General features: G+C 48.0%; 1 protein-coding gene across 5 annotated transcripts in view; it reads left to right on the top strand.

Annotated features, from left to right (window-relative positions):
• gripap1 (GRIP1 associated protein 1) overlaps positions 1–18,849 on the top strand; it is a 38,931-nt gene that overhangs the window by 10,701 nt on the left and 9,381 nt on the right. The window contains exons 9-25 of one of the 5 annotated variants that reach the window (XM_061735673.1): positions 1,829–1,899; positions 2,009–2,056; positions 2,134–2,165; positions 2,465–2,512; positions 6,097–6,196; positions 6,448–6,525; positions 7,489–7,581; positions 8,701–8,742; positions 12,190–12,324; positions 12,503–12,598; positions 12,683–12,793; positions 13,210–13,311; positions 13,400–13,513; positions 13,623–13,700; positions 16,758–16,853; positions 18,155–18,211; positions 18,461–18,560. In XM_061735673.1, the coding sequence (XP_061591657.1) occupies positions 1,829–1,899; positions 2,009–2,056; positions 2,134–2,165; positions 2,465–2,512; positions 6,097–6,196; positions 6,448–6,525; positions 7,489–7,581; positions 8,701–8,742; positions 12,190–12,324; positions 12,503–12,598; positions 12,683–12,793; positions 13,210–13,311; positions 13,400–13,513; positions 13,623–13,700; positions 16,758–16,853; positions 18,155–18,211; positions 18,461–18,560 (1,401 nt within the window). Of the gene's footprint in view, positions 1–1,732; positions 1,900–2,008; positions 2,057–2,133; positions 2,166–2,464; positions 2,513–6,096; positions 6,197–6,447; positions 6,526–7,488; positions 7,582–8,700; positions 8,743–12,189; positions 12,325–12,502; positions 12,599–12,682; positions 12,794–13,209; positions 13,312–13,399; positions 13,514–13,622; positions 13,701–16,757; positions 16,854–18,154; positions 18,212–18,460; positions 18,561–18,849 lie in introns of all 5 variants that reach the window. The other 4 variants (XM_061735671.1, XM_061735676.1, XM_061735672.1 and 1 more) reach the window with 4 other exon arrangements.

The following is an 18,849-nucleotide window of genomic DNA, read 5'->3' as shown; positions in this document are numbered from 1 at the left end:
CAGAACCATCTCGAATGTTCAGTGAAACTTCTATTTCTCGTCACTAAACTAATTGGGTTAAGTTTTTTGTTGGGGACCGTTTTCTGCGGCGGATGAATCCAAGTAAAATATCTTCAGTCTGGCGCCGAACCTGGGATTTGTAGAGAAGCAGAAAAACTCTGAATGTCACCAGAGCAGGTGTTTGTCAGAGACCTGGATGCTGCCTGTCTGGGTCAGGTGACGCGGCACTGGTCCGGATCGTTGTTTGAACTTCAAGAAGTTTTTATGAGAACAGAGATGACTTTTGCAAACAAACGGTCTCACCTGTGACGGTCTCACCTGTGACGACATCACAGGTCTGAGATTGATGCCACGGCGGCTTCTGACTGAGGGTAGATCAGCCGGCTGCTCAGGCCAGACACACGCTGCAAGCTTACCAGCAGAAAACCTAGTCAGGATCTTCACCTGCTGGGAAAGCCACCGATTTCTGTTGAAGCTGCAAAACCAAAACCTCTTTGTCCCCAAGTGAACGCAACCAATCAAACGGCATGTTTAGATTAGGCCCCGTTAATCTGGCTGGAATGACGCGTGTTAGAAGCACGCTGGTCGGTCTAGATGTGAGTGTGGTGTTGGGAGGAGGGAAGAGGACTCGGGAGGCGTCATCCAGTGGTGCTGCGTAACAGGACGTTCTGGCGTCACCAGCATCAGTAGAGTTGGATGATGGAGGAGACGGAGCGGGTGGAGGATCCACGCTGAATACCAGCGGGATTTATCAGAAGTCTCCCTCTGTTGATCGTTGAACACAAAAACGTCTTTCAGAGGCTCTTCAGCTCCTTAATGACAATTGTTAATAAGGTTCGTGTCGGTCAGTCTCCAGCTGCGGATTATGGTTCTGTAATAAAACAAGGAATTCATGGACATCCTCATCCTGTCATCAACAAATCCTTCCCGCGACCCGCAACACAACTGTTAAACAACTGTTTACATCAGTCCTGACCCTCAGAGGCGAGTTATGGGCGGGGCCAGCCCAATCCCACTTCCTCTTTAATGATCTAAACTCCTGCACAGGAAGTTCTCTTTCACGTAATCAGTCATGTCTGAATTTGACCGCTTCATTTAGTCTCGGCTGCCAGTTTCAGCAACTGGAGACGTGACCACCAAGGCCTCCAAGTCAGGCTCTTTCCAGCGTCTGCTGCTGCTTGACTGTGTTTGGTCAAAGCCCCTGAGCAAAGGCCGGACCACCAAACAGTCAGCTGTGAGCTCTCACCTGGTTCAGCTCTGGGGGGGACCCCAGTAACTCCTTATCTGAGCCAGGTGACGTGGCATTCCAGGTTTGTCCCACCAGAGGCCTCAGGACAGATCCTGGACTCTCGGGCTGGGAAGGCCTTGGCTTCTCCCAGTAGACCTGGAAGATGGTCTGGAGACCAGTGTTCAGACCGTTGCTCCTATGACCGGGTGTTTTACTTGTTATATTAAAATATAATTGATATTCATCATAACTGGCTCAGTGTTCCAAAGTTCTGACTGGTTCTGATTAAAACTCGCTTTCCGGCAGCTTGTAAATGGACAAAGTGTAAACCTTTCAGAGTTTCAGAGTCAGTAAACGCACCGCACCGCACCCAGACGTGTTTGACTTTGCAGCTCCGTCAGAAAGGCCTGGCCTCTGATCCGATCTGTCAGGTGTAGCGCGAGGCCGCTGTGGCGTGTTTCCGCCCTAACGGTCTGCCCCTGCTGTGTGCGGCGCCCCCTTTAGGCCTGTCAGAGAAGAGCATAGAGAAGATTGTAGGTAAGCAGGCAGCGCTAGGCTGGTCGGCTGCTCTCTGTCCAATAACTCACTGCTTTGGACCAGAGCTGGAGATGGCACTGAACACCGAGCAGGAGGAGAAGAGGCTGCTGAGGGAGCAGATCCACGGCCTGGAGGTGAGACTCCGTCACAGATCAGTTTCATCTACATCCATGTTTGTGTCCAGCACGTTGGTCAACGGTGTTGTTTTTAAAGTGCTACATAAATAAAGTTGTCCTCCTCCAGGCGTCCAAACAGGCTGAAATCTCCAAACTGCAGGAGGAGATAACGAAGGTAAACGTGTGGAGACCATCTGTACTTTCACAGAAGAGACGAGCTTCTTGCCCGTGACCCATCTGTTTGTCTTTCAGCTGTCGGATAAACTGAAGAAGAAACAGGAGAGGTGAGCATGTCTTCTCATATCTACCCCGTTTAGTTTTAAACTCCACCATTACTGCGAACACCCTCCAACCTGAAGACACGCAGAACACCGCCTCCGTTCTGAGGTTCTACGTCTCAGAAAAGGCCAATAATCTTCAGAGTGATATTGTTTCTCACGACTGCATGTATGTGGCAGCGATGCAGGTTCAGCACACTGAAATACCAAGTTGGGACTTTGTTCTCTGATGCTGCTGATGTCCTGGACCTCCAGCGGGTCATTTACGGAGAAGCTGAAGAATAAAAGTTTGTGTTTGTGTTCAGTTTTCAGCAGCTGCAGATGGAGAAGGAAGCACTTTACAACGACAGCAGGTCAGAACCGCAGATGTTTCCATATCTGCTTTACCGCCGTTTTCCAGCGCCTTTTGTTAAAAATGAATTATGCTACATTTCCACGTTTTTTTTTGTACTTTGTGGATTGTAGATTTAAAATAACACAGAAATGCACTGGAGCTCTCACACACCAACCTGACAGAGAACCAGCCCCGTCCAGGCTCCGCCCCCTGCTGCATCAGGGCTCAATATTAACCTTTTCACTCGGTAGCTTCCATTTTCAAAGTTAGAAGCACCGGCAACGATTCAGAAGCAACCGTCCACATTTGAAAAGCACCAACAGCGTCTAAATAAATCCCACATGTCAAATATTGTCTGGTTACCAGTAATATCCTAACAATAACATTTAATAAAACCATCTTTTTTCCTTCAGTAAGACACACTGTGCAGCCTAATATATAATGATTAAAGCATCTTCATATGTAGCTACATGATACATTACGTGTTTTAAATGTAACAGAATCGGTTCCAGCAAGAATTTCTACGTACCGACAAGAATGTTGGTAAGTGGATTATAACCAGGATGTTGGTTGGAGCTTCATCAATAAACCAAACTGGTTTCTACAGCCGTTTACCTGCATATTGTTTCTGTTAGCACCAGGGATGTTGGTACATGTCATTTGAGTATATCATGTTGTCTGTGCCATTTTTCCTCATGACGAACATGACAGGTTTAACTTAGTCGAAGATGAGCCTTTCCTTCTTTATTGTTGAACTCTACGAACTGAGCTGCATGACCACCAGCATCCTGACAAACAAAAAACAATGATCTAGCCTGTGCCATGGTCCATCTTTGACAAACATTTGTTGTGACTTTTGTTCTTGACTCGACCATGGTTTAAGTTCTCTCACTTAAAAGGGACCTATTATGGCATCTAATACCTATTTTAAACAGGCCTTGAATGTCTTAAAGACAAGCTTTTGATTGTTTTTGCTAAATAAATTAGAAATTCAGCCTCTGAGCCATGTCTTTATCTTCCCCGTTTCTAACCTCCTTCTCTATGAGGGATTCTGAGTGGGCGGGGCTATGATAATGAGGCACTGTGCTGATTGGCTGCCTGACGCAATGATGCGATGACGCGAATGACGCGATACACCGCTACGAAAAAATGGTGGAAGCTCCGGCCGGCGGAGTTAGTTGTGGGCGTGGTTTCACTGTCGTGACGTCACGACAGGAGCAGAATCTGAACGGCTCGTAGAAGCCACATCACACTGGATGGATCATCCGGGCGGCTGTACAGACACTGCAGAATTTGGTTGCTTTCCTCATTCTCTGAGTTGGCAGGCTGAGGGGAGACCACTTTATATATGTTAAAGAAAGAAAAAACGTGTTTTTCATAATAGGTCCCCTTTAAAGTGTGTTGAAACTGACAAAAAAGCAGTTTCAGACAATGGCCGGGTTTCCCAGATCAGTTAAGTAGTTCTTAACAGCGAAAGACTTCTTTCAAACCTTCTTAAGGAGCCTGTGAAAGAAAATCGCGTTTCCCAGAGTTGCTCTTAGCTTAAGTATCTCTTTCATTAAGAAGGAAATGAAAGATGCTGCTGACCCAGTCTTTACAACCATCTTAGTGAACAAAGACTCACAGATCCAGCCGCGTCAGGCAAATCAATATCACACCAAGCAATGAGATATTAAAACAATGCACCCCGCACAAATTTTGATTTATTTTATACTTTAGATTTATATTGTTTAGCATTTATTGGTGACAGCAAAGGGGGAAAAAAAGAAAAATAAGGAATAACAAGTGTGTTCCTGTATATGCTTTATGCATTACGCACAAATAAAACGATCATCATGAATATCATTTATTTGATAATTTGGCTGCTATACAGCATGTTCTCGCTGCAAATCAACCGCGTCACCGTGCGCGAAGCAGAACTGTTTATATGAACGCATTCGTGCGTCAGCACTTCAGTCCCCTGGACGTGCTGTCGGACCGGGCTGTCAGGCAGCCGGGACACCTGCGCCGTGCCCGAGCCCGAGCCCCTATGTGATGACAGGGAAGCAGCAGCTGAAGAACGAGATCCTTTGATGAATCGTTCATACAGTCTCAAATATAATCAATGGTGTCGGTTTATATTAAAGAATCTTTTTGCCCAGAAGAAAAAAGAGCGAAGACAACGACCCATAACTATTTTCTTCTCTTGAAAAAACCCACCTGCCGAGTCGGGATGCAGCATCATTCAGAAGAGGAGGAATACGTGCGTGGCGGGGATGATCTCTGCAATCTGAAGCCCTCTATAATTGTAAAAAGAATTTCACTTATCACGGGTTCTTTTTGGAACATAACCCCTGCGAAAAACCAGGGTTTGCTGTAATTCCACGTTGCGATTTGCGAAACTCGCCTTCTCTTGGCTCATGTTTTTGAACGCACACACACGCCCACCCCGTTTACTCCCGGTCTCCGTGTGTGGGGAAAAAAAGCCTCACTGTAGCCAGAAATAACGGAGTAACACACCGTTTGGATGAAAAAGGGTCATTGAATTATATTTATCATCTTAATTTTTTATTATAACGCACAGGCAGCAGGGAATTAGTGCGTTAGGCAGCAGTGCTGCGTGTGAAAATGCGCTGATAGTGATCGGTGATCGATTTGCCTGGCATCGATTCATTTGGTTTCAGAACCGGACAGCTGCTCCAAAGAGCGTCTGAAAGAGCGAAACTAAAGAACGGTGTTAAGAAGTCATCTGGGAAACACCCGTATCTTAGGATTCTCTCTTAGTTCAAACCTTCTTTGAACCTCTCTTAAATCCTTAAGAGAGGTTGGATCTGGGAAACCCGGCCAATGTCTGTTTCACAACTTGTAATGAACACAGTTCTTACTGCCTGATTCATAACGGAACAACTAAACCCCCTCAACCACTCTCACTCCTATACTTCTTACTGGTTACTGGTACTTCATCCACATCTACCAAATCACCATCAACATCACCACCTTCAACACTGCCACCAAGCTCCTCAGCAGCTGCAGTTTTAGAAACATCAAAAAACATCTGTTACTGTTCTCTTCATTTGGCTTTGCGTTGTCCTTGTCATGTGAGAGTGAAGCAGGAGAGACAGGATGTACATGTCACATTTAAAGTTGTTTCTCCTGAGCTCCCCCAGTACCAATGGCAGATGGCACAGAGATCGTTAAAACCATTTTCAACCATTTTAAACGGACAAAGGTTCAGCTTTGAGCCTATAAAGATACATAAACAAAAGACAATACCAACACCAAGGCCTAAGTGAGCACATTGTAAAACAGATGAGAACGTGGCGTTCCACGGGAAACCAGAACTAGTGACCAACTGCCACATGCTGCAAACAAAAACTTGGTATCAAATGAAAGTTATGACTCCACAGATTGTAACAGTGTATGGATGAGTTCAACTTTTAACAGACAGAGCAGTCCAAAAATACAAGGAACAGCTGTTTACTGTTGTTATAGACTGGCAACGGCTGGTTTGGTGTTTAAGAGCTCCTCATACAGATGAATTCAACAAATGTCTCAGACAGCCATGTAGGGTTCAATTATTCAGATGGGAATGGTGCTTTGTGGTGACTGTATTTGTTTCTGCAGGACAAAGATTGATGAGATCAATCAGAGAAAAGAAGATGAGCTGAAGGCTGTGAACACCCGCATCCAGAAGATCCAGTCAGACCTGATGGCAGCCAATCAGGTGAGACCATACAGACTGTGACATCATCAGCTCCAGTTTGACCTCACATCTCTTACATGCTAATTGTCAGTACTAAACAGATTCCTACATCCACACCTCAACATGTCCAATTGATCATTAAAAATGGATTTAATTTGAATTATGATGATTGATGTACATTAAACTTTTAAACAAATAATGTGAAAGTTCACATACTTCTGTTTCTGACCTTAAATGATTGACCCATCCTCTGTGATTGCATGTCTGATCAGACGATTGCAGAGCTGAGAGAGCAGCTGCAGAGCAAAGACAAGGAACACGAACTGGCTGTCCATACGCTAAAAGACCAGGTAGTAAAGTACAAACGTGTCACTAACTCACCACAAATGCAGCACTAACTCTTCACCAACTCACCACTCCCACCAACACACCACTAACCCACCACGAACCACTTATCACAAACGCGCCACTAATTCTCGACTAACTTACCACAAGTGCGCCACTATCTCACCACAAACACCTCAGACGAACCACTAACTCAAGACAAAGACACCACTAACTCACAACTAACTCACCTCAAACGCACCACTAATTTACCACAAACACACCACGAATGCGCAACCAACTCACCCCAAATGCACCAACTCACCACAAGCGCGCCACTAACTCATCGTAAACACGCCACTAACTCACCACTAACTTGCCACAAACATGGCACTAACTCACGACAAACTCATCTCAAATGTACCACTAACTCACCACTAACCCGCCACAAATACACTACTAACTCCACACAAACAGGCCACTAACTCAACGTAAATGCCCCACTAACTCACCACAAACGCACCGCTAACTCACCGTAAACGCACCACTAACTCGCCACAAACATGGCACTAACTCACGACAAACTCACCTCAAACGCACCACTAACTCACCACTAACGCTCTGAGCCATCTAATAGGAGGAGGGGAAAACGGGGTCCTGCATGTGTTTACAACAGTTTTCACAGCAAAAGGTTTAAAATGACGCACACTATGCATGTGGATCAATAAAACAGTTACACAACGTTAATGGCTGCTCTGTTCTGTCATATTTCTAAAAAAGATCTTCTTCAACACGTAATGTCTTTCTTTTCAAAGTCTGAAGAAGTTTTATGTTTTCCAGTTGGTTGGCTGTTGGTGTTTGTCAGCTTGTGTTTTCTGTCTTTCTAACCTGCTTTCTGCTCCTCTCATCCCTCGATCTGTGCTGCATCTTTACTTTACTTTGACCTCCTCCTCTCTGCTGACCCCTGCCGTGGCTTGACGGTACTGCAGGCAGCCAATCAGAGTGCTGTCAGTCAGGAGCAGGTGGACATCATCCTGCAGGAGAACGATGCCCTGAGGACAAACCTAGCTGCTTTAGAGCAGGTAACAAACCCTGAAGAACATCTCATCCTCTCTGTGACTAACCTCCCTGGAGAAGATCATGCCATCCATCCACCCATCCATCCATCCATCCATCCATCATTAATCCATCCATCCATCCATCCATCCATCCATCCATCCATCCATCCATCCATCCATCCATCATTAATCAATCCATCCATCCATCCATCCATCCATCCATCCATCCATCCATCCATCCATCCATCCATCATTAATCCATCCACCCACCCATCCATCCATCATTAATCAATCCATCCATCCATCCATCCATCCATCCATCCATCCATCCATCCATCCATCCATCCATCCATCCATCCATCCATCCATCCATCCATCCATCCATCCATCCATCCATCCATCCATCCATCCATCCATCCATCCATCCATCCATCCATCCATCCATCCATCAACAGAATTACACACATTCAAAACAGACATGAGATCATCATCTCATCATCTCTAAACTACCAACCAGACAATGTTATGAATAGAACGTGTCCAGAACCAGGTTTCTTAAAGTCTGCACTGTAGCGTTGTATTAAACAGGAATGCAACATCACAAGCCTTTTTAAAACAGTGTCTGAGTTAGTCTGACGGGCACTTTAGAAACTTTAGAAGAGAGCGCTGTTTGGCGGGAGGTCCTATAAACATGGTAGTGGGCGGACATGACTATTACCTGAAACATCCATTACTGCACACTTGCTGCATTACATTGAGGTGAAATATAATTATATAGCTCGTTTAAAAACTAGCAAGGTTGAGCCAGAAACACAACCAGAAGTATTTTATCGTGCCGGGACACCTGCGCTCATCCCTTACTACCAGTGAGTAGAAACGGGTTTTCGCTGGAGATTTACGTGCAGCAGCAGTTCAAGCTGTTCTTAGTTGTGACAGCAAGGACTGAAACAGCGACCCAACAAGGTCCCATCACGTCCAGGTTTAGTATGAAGAAAGTTTTGTCAAGAACCAGAACAAGACTAGGATTACCTGTGAAAGACCCGGAGAACATCTCAAACCTCGAGTAGTTCTGTCTCAGAAAAACATCTAGAAATATTTTCACTTTACTTATGCAGCATGTCAGAACTGTTACCTGTCTTCCAGGAGAACAGTGCTCTGAGGACGGACCTGTCTGCTCTGGAGCAGGTAACTATGTGTAGAACTAACCAAACCCTCACTTGGAACCTTAACCTCAAAGTAATCTCATAAACTACTCAAGATCATCCAGATATCTGTTTAAAACATGTAGAACTCACCTAGAACCTCAACTCAATCACTACTTTGAGTGCTGTCAGCAGACTTGTTATGAGTAGAACCTGAGGAGTTTTGTGGAGCAGGATTTTGACTAGAACCTGATTTAACACTTGTGTACTAACACTGATGTTTAAACATACCTTGATGTTAGTACATTAATATTGTTCTGAGAGCAGACTGTAGAACCAGAACCATAGAACCCTCCTGTAGCAACAAGCCTGGCTGCTCCAGGACTGATCCATGAACTTGAGCAGAACTTCCACAGGGACTGTTGAGCCATTCTGTGACTCCTGGGCTCAGCTGGAGTCTTGGTGTGGAGTAAAACGTTCACCCGGCTTCCTGGTTGATGACTCTACATGGCCTGTAGGGTCAGTGAGTCTGGGGAGTTGTGTGTCTGTATGTGGACCTGCGATGGACTGGCAACCTGTCCTGGTTTCACCATCTCCACCAGTCCTGGTTTCACCATCTCCACCAGTCCTGTATCCGCCATCTTCACCAGTCCTAGTTCAGTCCTGGTTTCACCATCTCCACCAGTCTTGGTTCCACCATCTTCACCAGTCCTAGTTCAGTCCTGGTTTCACCATCTCCACCAGTCTTGGTTCCGCCATCTCCACCAGTCCTAGTTCAGTCTTGGTTCCACCATCTTCACCAGTCCTAGTTCAGTCCTGGTTTCACCATCTCCACCAGTCTTGGTTCCACCATCTCCACCAGTCCTAGTTCAGTCTTGGTTCCACCATCTTCACCAGTCCTAGTTCAGTCTTGGTTCCACCATCTCCACCAGTCCTAGTTCAGTCCTGGTTCCACCATCTTCACCAGTCCTAGTTCAGTCCTGGTTCCACCATCTCCACCAGTCCTGGTTTCACCATCTCCACCAGTCCTGGTTCCGCCATCTTCACCAGTCTTGGTTCAGTCCTGGTTCCACCATCTCCACCAGTCTTGGTTCCACCATCTCCACCAGTCCTAGTTCAGTCCTGGTTTCACCATCTCCACCAGTCCTGGTTCCACTATCTCCACCAGTCCTGGTTTCACCATCTCCACCGGTCCTGGTTTCACCATCTCCACCAGTCCTGGTTTCACCATCTCCACCAGTCCTGGTTCCACTATCTCCACCAGTCCTGGTTCCACTATCTCCACCAGTCCTGGTTTCACCATCTCCACCAGTCCTAGTTCAGTCCTGGTTTCACCATCTCCACCAGTCTTGGTTCCACCATCTCCACCAGTCCTGGTTCCACTATCTCCACCAGTCCTGGTTCCAATATCTCCACCAGTCCTGGTTCCACCATCTCCACCAGTCCTAGTTCAGTCCTGGTTTCACCATCTCCACCAGTCCTGGTTCCACCATCTCCACCAGTCCTGGTTCCACTATCTCCACCAGTCCTGGTTTCACCATCTCCACCAGTCCTAGTTCAGTCCTGGTTTCACCATCTCCACCAGTCTTGGTTCCACCATCTCCACCAGTCCTGGTTTCACCATCTCCACCAGTCCTAGTTCAGTCCTGGTTTCACCATCTCCACCAGTCTTGGTTCCACCATCTTCACCAGTCCTAGTTCAGTCCTGGTTCCACCATCTTCACCAGTCCTAGTTCAGTCCTGGTTTCACCATCTCCACCAGTCCTGGTTCCACCATCTCCACCAGTCCTAGTTCAGTCCTGGTTTCACCATCTCCACCAGTCCTGGTTCCACCATCTCCACCAGTCCTAGTTCAGTCCTGGTTTCACCATCTCCACCAGTCCTGGTTCCACCATCTCCACCAGTCCTGGTTCCACTATCTCCACCAGTCCTGGTTTCACCATCTCCACCAGTCCTAGTTCAGTCCTGGTTTCACCATCTCCACCAGTCTTGGTTCCACCATCTCCACCAGTCCTGGTTTCACCATCTCCACCAGTCCTAGTTCAGTCCTGGTTTCACCATCTCCACCAGTCTTGGTTCCACCATCTCCACCAGTCCTGGTTCCACTATCTCCACCAGTCCTGGTTCCACCATCTCCACCAGTCCTAGTTCAGTCCTGGTTTCACCATCTCCACCAGTCTTGGTTCCACCATCTCCACCAGTCCTGGTTCCACCATCTCCACCAGTCCTAGTTCAGTCCTGGTTTCACCATCTCCACCAGTCTTGGTTCCACCATCTCCACCAGTCCTGGTTCCACTATCTCCACCAGTCCTGGTTCCACTATCTCCACCAGTCCTGGTTCCACCATCTCCACCAGTCCTGGTTCCACCATCTCCACCAGTCCTGGTTCCACTATCTCCACCAGTCCTGGTTCCACTATCTCCACCAGTCCTGGTTCCACCATCTCCACCAGTCCTAGTTCAGTCCTGGTTTCACCATCTCCACCAGTCCTGGTTCCACCATCTCCACCAGTCCTAGTTCAGTCCTGGTTTCACCATCTCCACCAGTCCTGGTTCCACTATCTCCACCAGTCCTGGTTCCACTATCTCCACCAGTCTTGGTTTCACCATCTCCACCAGTCCTAGTTCAGTCCTGGTTTCACCATCTCCACCAGTCCTGGTTCCACCATCTCCACCAGTCCTGGTTCCACTATCTCCACCAGTCCTGGTTTCACCATCTCCACCAGTCCTAGTTCAGTCCTGGTTTCACCATCTCCACCAGTCCTGGTTCCACTATCTCCACCAGTCCTGGTTCCACTATCTCCACCAGTCCTAGTTCCACTATCTCCATCAGTCCTGGTTCCACCATCTCCACCAGTCCTAGTTCAGTCCTGGTTCCACCATCTTCACCAGTCCTAGTTCAGTCCTGGTTTCACCATCTCCACCAGTCCTGGTTCCACCATCTCCACCAGTCCTAGTTCAGTCCTGGTTCCACTATCTCCACCAGTCCTGGTTTCACCATCTCCACCAGTCCTGGTTCCATCATCTTCACCAGTCCTAGTTCAGTCCTGGTTTCACCATCTCCACCAGTCCTGGTTCAGTCCTGGTTCCACCATCTCCACCAGTCCTAGTTCAGTCCTGGTTCCACCATCTTCACCAGTCCTAGTTCAGTCCTGGTTCCACCATCTCCACCAGTCCTGGTTCAGTCCTGGTTCCACCATCTTCACCAGTCCTAGTTCAGTCTTGGTTCCACCATCTCCACCAGTCCTAGTTCAGTCCTGGTTTCACCATCTCAACCAGTCCTGTTTCAATTCCTGGTTTCACCATCTCAGCTGGTTCGTGGTAGCTTCATGGCCCTGACTTCTCTGCTGCTCTGCTTCACTTCCATCCTGCTGTCACGTTGTCATGGCGACCTGTAGATCCATGTTCATAGATGTTGTTGTGGATGCGTCAGAGAGCATGTTCCCTTAAAAGCCGCTGAGTTTAATGATCTTTCTCAAAAATGTGTTCAGATCCAGACGGTGAAGACGCAGGAGATGAACCTCCTGCGGGAGCAGCACGAGGCGCTGACGGCCGAGTTGCAGCAGAAGAGAGGCGAGCAGGAGAGTCTGCTGGCGCAGAGAGACGACCTCAACTCTCAGCTGCAGGTCCGTCTGACATCCTCGACCCACACGGACCGATCACACAGGACACATTCCTTACTCCTTTTTTTTCGTTGGACAGGTTTTCCACCAGAGTTTTCTGAAGAATCTGTCAGATTTATCACGGCGAAGACGGCGACCGTCTCTGCTGCTGTTTACATGTTGCTCTGTGTGTTCTCTGCAGGAGATGAGCTTCGCCAACAGGAAGTTGTTGGAGCAGTTAACAGAAGAAGGACACGAGAAGGAGAGACTGCAGAGAGACCTGGAGGAGGCCAAGAAGGTACACACACACACACACACACACACACACACACACACACGCTCCCATTGATGCTGATGCATGAATGTGTGTGTGCACGAGCAGACAGCGGAGAAGAGGAAGGCCATGCTGGACGACATGGCTCAGCAGCTGAACCAGGAGAAGTCCGACCACAAGGAGGCGCTGTCGGACCTCAGACTGCAGCACGAGAAGGAGGTGAGGGCTGCTGCTCTCCTCTGGGACGCGTCTTGCTCCTGCTCTCCGCACACTCCTGTTTCTCCTCATTTCTACTTCTTACTCATTTCTGTCTTTTTAAATCTGAAAGAAAAACCTTCATTATGATTTACAGGAGTCTGAATGATGAGTCTCTCCTTGTTCCCTTTCCTCATCTCCTCTCTTTTACTTCTTGTCTCTGTGTTTCCCTTCCTCTTCCCCATCTCATTTCCCTTTCTCTTGTTCTTGTTCCTCTCCTCTTTTCACCTCCTTGAATTTTTCCCTTTCCCTCTTTCCTCTCCCTCATACTAATCTTTCCTTGTCTCCTCTCCTCATCCCATCACCTCATCTCCTGTCCTCTCCCTGTTTCGTTCCTCATTTATATTCCTTTTCTGATCTCTCTCCTCATCTCCTTGCAGGTTCTCGGGGTCAGAGCTCGCTATGAGAAGGAGCTCAGAGGACTCCACGAAGACAAGAGTCGCTCTGAGGAGGAGATCCGACAGCAGCTGAGAGAGGAGAAGGTAAAAGGAGGAACTGGAGGAGGAGGAGCAGGATCCCTCAGCTTCCTCACGCGGCGTCAGGACGATGTTTATGTGTGCGTGTGTCTAGGCCCGGACGAAGGAGATGGAGGGGCTGCAGCAGCGGCTGGAGGAGCTGCAGGCGCAGGTTCAGTCCATGGAGGGGACAAAAGGATGGTTTGAGAGGCGCCTCAAAGAGGCAGAGGTGAGTCCAGCAGAACCAGGTTCCTTGTAGCCTCATCCAAGAGGACGTGCGAGCGAGTTCATCAACACATTTACTGATGCCAAACCTTCCTGTGTGTTTGTGAGAGCAGGAGAACATGGAGAAGAAGGCCCTTCAGCATCAGGAGGCGGTTGAGGCGCTGGAGAAGGACCACACACTGCAGCTGCAGGTACACACGCACGCACGCACACACACACACACACACACACACACACACGACACCCGTCATAGAGTGTCTTAGGCCCGGTAAACAAGGTTAAACCATCACTGAGTCTCGGTCCAGGTTCAAAGAGACACAGCACAAAAGTCAAGCCATATGTGAAATACAGAGCAAATACACGGGAGAAACGTTCGATACGAGAACTGGAATAGTGAAAAAGAGAGGTCAGAAAGATGCATGAGAGCAACACACACACACACACACACACACACACACACACACACACACACACACACACACACACACACACACACACACACACACACACACACACACAAGAAGCTGTCAACACCAGAAAACGGCCCTGAGGACCATCGACAGGGATCGGGGACCTTACGTCTGAACAAGATCCACCTGTGAGCCAGTAAGAACCTAAGAGGATACCTGAGTCTGTGACTGAACCCTCCATTGTTACCAGAAGACTCCTCTAGAGGGCGCCGCACGGCAGCGTTACTCTGGTCCAGCTCCGCTGATCCCAGAGAGGCACGTTTCACAAGCTTCTGCTCAGAAATGTGTGTGGGAGTGTATCGTCGGTGCGTGTGCTCTAATTGAATGTGTTTCTAATTAAAGCGTACTTGTCTCCATGGCAACATGAAGAGGTTAAATTGCACATGGATCAGAGCGGAGGAGGCTCGTCTGAGTCTGACCGCCGCAGAAAACACAGGTCAGTTTGATGTTTGGAGCTGCCGGAGCGTCCACATCGTTCCAACACCCCCTGATGGGTCCCAGGTTCAGGTGTCAACAGCTCTGCAGCTTCTCGTCCAGCTTCATCTGGAGTCTGGTGGAGGCGATGGTCACCAGCACAGATCTGGACGGCTCTTTTAGTCTTTTATTAATGAGCAAATCTGGCTCTGAATGTAATGATCGAGCCAGTAAACTATAAAAATCTGCAGTCATTCAAAGCAGCACTTGAGCTCAGCGGGTCTCCATGTTGTCATGGAGGTTTACGTCGCTACGATCGTTCAGGCCGTTCACTCGGTCGCTCTCATTTTCTCTTAACCATCCTAACGGTGACACAGACCATGAAGCTCAGCTTTGATCCGATAAAAACCATCTCCTCATAAATACGACTCCAAAGCCAGGCGGCTGGTCAACACCGTGAAACGTCCCCATGTGAGAACTGTGTTGCCATGGAGAGAAGTACGGCTCGGGAACTGGACCATCAGCTGACACAAACAAACCCAAAACTGGTCTATCTGGAAGGACAGCTACCTTTAGTCACATTTATGTCAAATCCAACCTCAGGTACACAGATACCACTATATGGACCTCAAGTCCGTCTCAACATTTGTCTTGAGAAACATCTAAAACTGTTTTGAAATCTGCTCATTGGTTCTGGTTTTATTGTTGATTTTCCAGAAAAACATGACAGAACCAGAAAACTCCTGTGTGAGAACACACTCGGAGCTGTGAATGCAGCTCAGAGTATGAGTGCCAATGTAATGAGTCCAAACAGCCAATCACATCGTCAGGATGGCAGGGCGTCCCCCCATTCACCAGGGAGAAACATTGTCCCCAGGGACTGTGTGTGTGTGTGTGAGAGAGTGTGTGTGTGTGTGTGTGTGTGTGTGTGAGTGTTATCTGCTGGATAACGGCCCGATGCTGAGAGCAGAATGAAGAAACTTAATAGGAAAAGTTAATTAATGATGGAAGAGGTCTAATTAGCAGCCATGTCGGGTTCTCAGCTGGTGTCACAGGTGCCGATGTCAGGTTTCACACGTTGGAAAGAAAAGTGTTTGGTCCTCTTAAGGTGGTAGAAAAAAGTAAAGTGAAGAATCAAATATACCTGGAAAATTCTTGGATTCAGTTTTTAAATGAAGAACAAACATTTCCCAGAAAGAAAAGTTACACTTGTGTTTTGTTAAGTTTGGACCTTTACTAATAAAAGTATGACCGATATTAAAATAAAACAGAACTAGAAGCCACTGATATGAGTCCTGTCAGAATCTTCGATCACAACCCCATGTCACTCAAAAGTCAGAACAGCCTTCAAAAAAAGCTGAAAAATTCTGCGGTGTCCATGAGTCTTGAGGAGCAACGATGGACAGGGAATCCCCACGACAACGATGGGGACTACTCCAGGAATCTGGGTTAGGGTCTCAGTGTTTGAAGAACAAGGAAGTTGAGATCTCTGATCCCTCAAGAACCCTCATTCATCAACAGCTGATGGACCATGTGGACATGGGTTACCATGGAAACCTTTGTCCACACCACAACACCACAACTTTACTTTGGTGTCGGCAATGCGAGGAGGAAAGGAAGCAAGTGGGCACTACGAGGAGAGGAAACGAGTGGGCACTGCAAGGAGGGAAGGAAACGAGTAGGTGCTGCAAGGAGAGGAAATGAGTGGGTGCTGCCAGAAGGAAAGGAAACGAAAGGGCGCTGTGATGAGGAAAGGAAACGAGGGGTCAAAAGTTGAGTCCTGTTGCATGTCTGAAATACAAAAATGAAGAACGAGATTGATAAATGAAATGAGGCCGAGGAGACATAAGAAGTAAATAGTGTTCATTCCGTCTGTAAAGAACAAAACGTAAATGTAAGAATAGCTGTATTTTTCATATTAAACAAACTTTTATTGATTGGAAGTTCTGATGATCAACAAACGGCAGCAAGTGTGATAAACGGGTTTCTCTCCCAGAGCAGATCCACACGGGTCCCGGCGGGGAAACGGGGTCGGGGCTGGAGCGGCGCTCCGACACTCGTCTGCGTTGTAGTTTCCCAGATAAAACCGCCGCTGCAGCCTGTGATTGAAGCGTTGACCTGCCAGAACTTACAGCTGTTCTCCTCCAGAAGCTCCGTCGGGCCACCGGGTCGCCTTTAATGTAGATTTTACTCAAATTAATTAGCAGCAGAAGATTAGAGGGGAATTAAATCGAGTTTGTTTCTGAATGAGTTCCTCGGTCAGCAGGATTAAGAGTGAGGGGGCATCGCTTTGTTAAACCTCTAACCTGCACCGGCCCGGCTGGACAGTTCCTGGAGTGATGAATGAGATGTTTGTGTCCTCAGGAGAAGCAGTCCGAGGTGGAGGGATGGAAGCAGAAGCTGGAGGAGGTGGAGAAACAGAGAGACGAATACGACGACACCATCGGAAAGCTCAAACAGGTGCTCATCTTCCCTCTAGAACCTGACTGGATCTGCTTGTTCTGCTCTGCCAGAACCAGCAGATCCGCTGCATGTTGACGGCTTCGTGTTATGTCAAGAAAACTTCTGCTGTAAACCTTCAGAGGAGCCTACGTCATAATGAATCCAGACACCGCCTCTCACTGTGGTCCTGAACACACCGGGAACGTACTTCACTCCTCAAAGTAGTTTTATTTCTGTGTTGCTGCTCCTCAAGCCGAGTTAAATAACTTCTTCAGGATCATAGCTTTGGCTCAAATGTGTTACATTAATGAGGAGAACTGGAGACATTGCTGTGTGGATGTACGTAGACGTAGTGATTGTAGTCCAACATCTCTGGGAGGGGCGAAGGAGGAGCAGAAAGTCCTGAGGGTGTGAGTCAGTGATGACATCATACTGACGTCATACTCCTGCCTGGTGGCCGTCAGGGGTACTGCACCTTAAAGCACCTTGTTGACTTTACCTTTGACGTTCATCTTGAACCTCACAGTTCCTAGAAAATTAGTCTGTTCAAAATGAAGAGTCTAACTGTAGCAACAGCCTGCTGTAACTTATGGCGCTTTTCCACTAGTACTTACTCAGCTCGTCACGCCTCGTCCCGGCTCCACCCGCTTTGTCCTCGTTTGTTTTTCCACAGCCAGGTGAGGAGTGGGCAGGTTGGGGTGAAGCTGCTGTGACGTACTCGATTGCGCAACCCCTTTGTTCATGTCGCCGCTGATCAGAAATCAGCTGGAGCCGCGAGCGGCTGAGAAGAAAACAGAGCTCCTGGTGGATCTGATCGTTCCTAATCGCCCGTCTACATCCCTTTTTTAATTCTCTCATCAGTCACCAGGTTTATGAACATCTGCACCTGAGAGTTGGATCACCAAACAGACATTTGCGCTGTATAATAAAATTGGCGCGAGCCAGACGCTCTCGCGCTGACTCCCGCTTCCTTATTCAAACCTCTGATGGCCCCCCCGACCAATCAGTGGCGTGGAGGGTGATGACGTCGGATATAGTGCCGGCTCAGCACGCTTAGAACCTCGGCAGCCTCGGTACAGTAAAAGTATCTGCTTGGCACGGCTCCACCCGCCTCGGCCCGTAGTGGAAAAGCGCAAGACGGGGGCGTGGCGGGTAGAAGCGCGCTGAGTAGGTGCTAGTGGAAAAGGGCCATTAGACTGATGAATGGGGCGATTTTCTCTGAAAACAAAAAGTGGAAATGAAAAAGGTCCGAAGTTATCTGTCTCAAGCAGGTTTTGCAACCATGACGCAAATATTAAACTGTATGTTGTCACCCGCAGGACATAAAAGACACCGTGGACGGTCAGAGGATCCTGGAGAAGAAGGGCAGTGCGGCGGTGAGTTCTCCGGCCAACTGACGGACCAGCTGTCACCGGCCGGAGCGCTGGAGATGAACGCCAGACACTCGATTTTAGAGAGTTTAGAGCAGTCGTGCATGAAGAATAATAATTAGAAACTGAATCACTGAGGCTGTGTGTGTGTGTGTGTGTGTGTGTGTGTGTGTGTGTGTGTGTGTGTGTGTGTGTGTGTTTGTGTGTGTGTGTGTGTGTGTGTGTGTGTGTGTGTGTATATGCATGTGCGTGCAGTTGAAGGACTTGAAGCGGCAGCTGCAGCTTGAGAGGAAGCGAGCAGACAAGCTGCAGGAGCGACTCCAGGAGATCCTGACCAACAGCAAGACCAGGACAGGTACTCCCTCCTGAAACTGTGACATCCCATCCTGCACACGGCGGAGGATCAGATAACACATAACTTGACCGATGGGTCAGATAATCAGCAACGCCATGAAACTGCGTCGGGAAGTTCTGGCTCATTGCAGAACATTCTGCTCAATTTTTAATGCAGCGCTGAGGTGGAGACAGTCGTGTCTGCTGGCACATGCACACGGACAGGCTCGCAGGCCACTTTATTTGCCTTGGCTTTACACAAATTGGACTTTCTGTTTGTTTTACAGTTATGTCATTTTCATTGCTCTACA

The sequence above is a fragment of the Cololabis saira genome, chromosome 12, assembly GCF_033807715.1.
Source record: "Cololabis saira isolate AMF1-May2022 chromosome 12, fColSai1.1, whole genome shotgun sequence".
NCBI lineage: Eukaryota > Metazoa > Chordata > Actinopteri > Beloniformes > Belonidae > Cololabis > Cololabis saira.
This window is presented reverse-complemented; position numbering and strand designations above follow the sequence as displayed.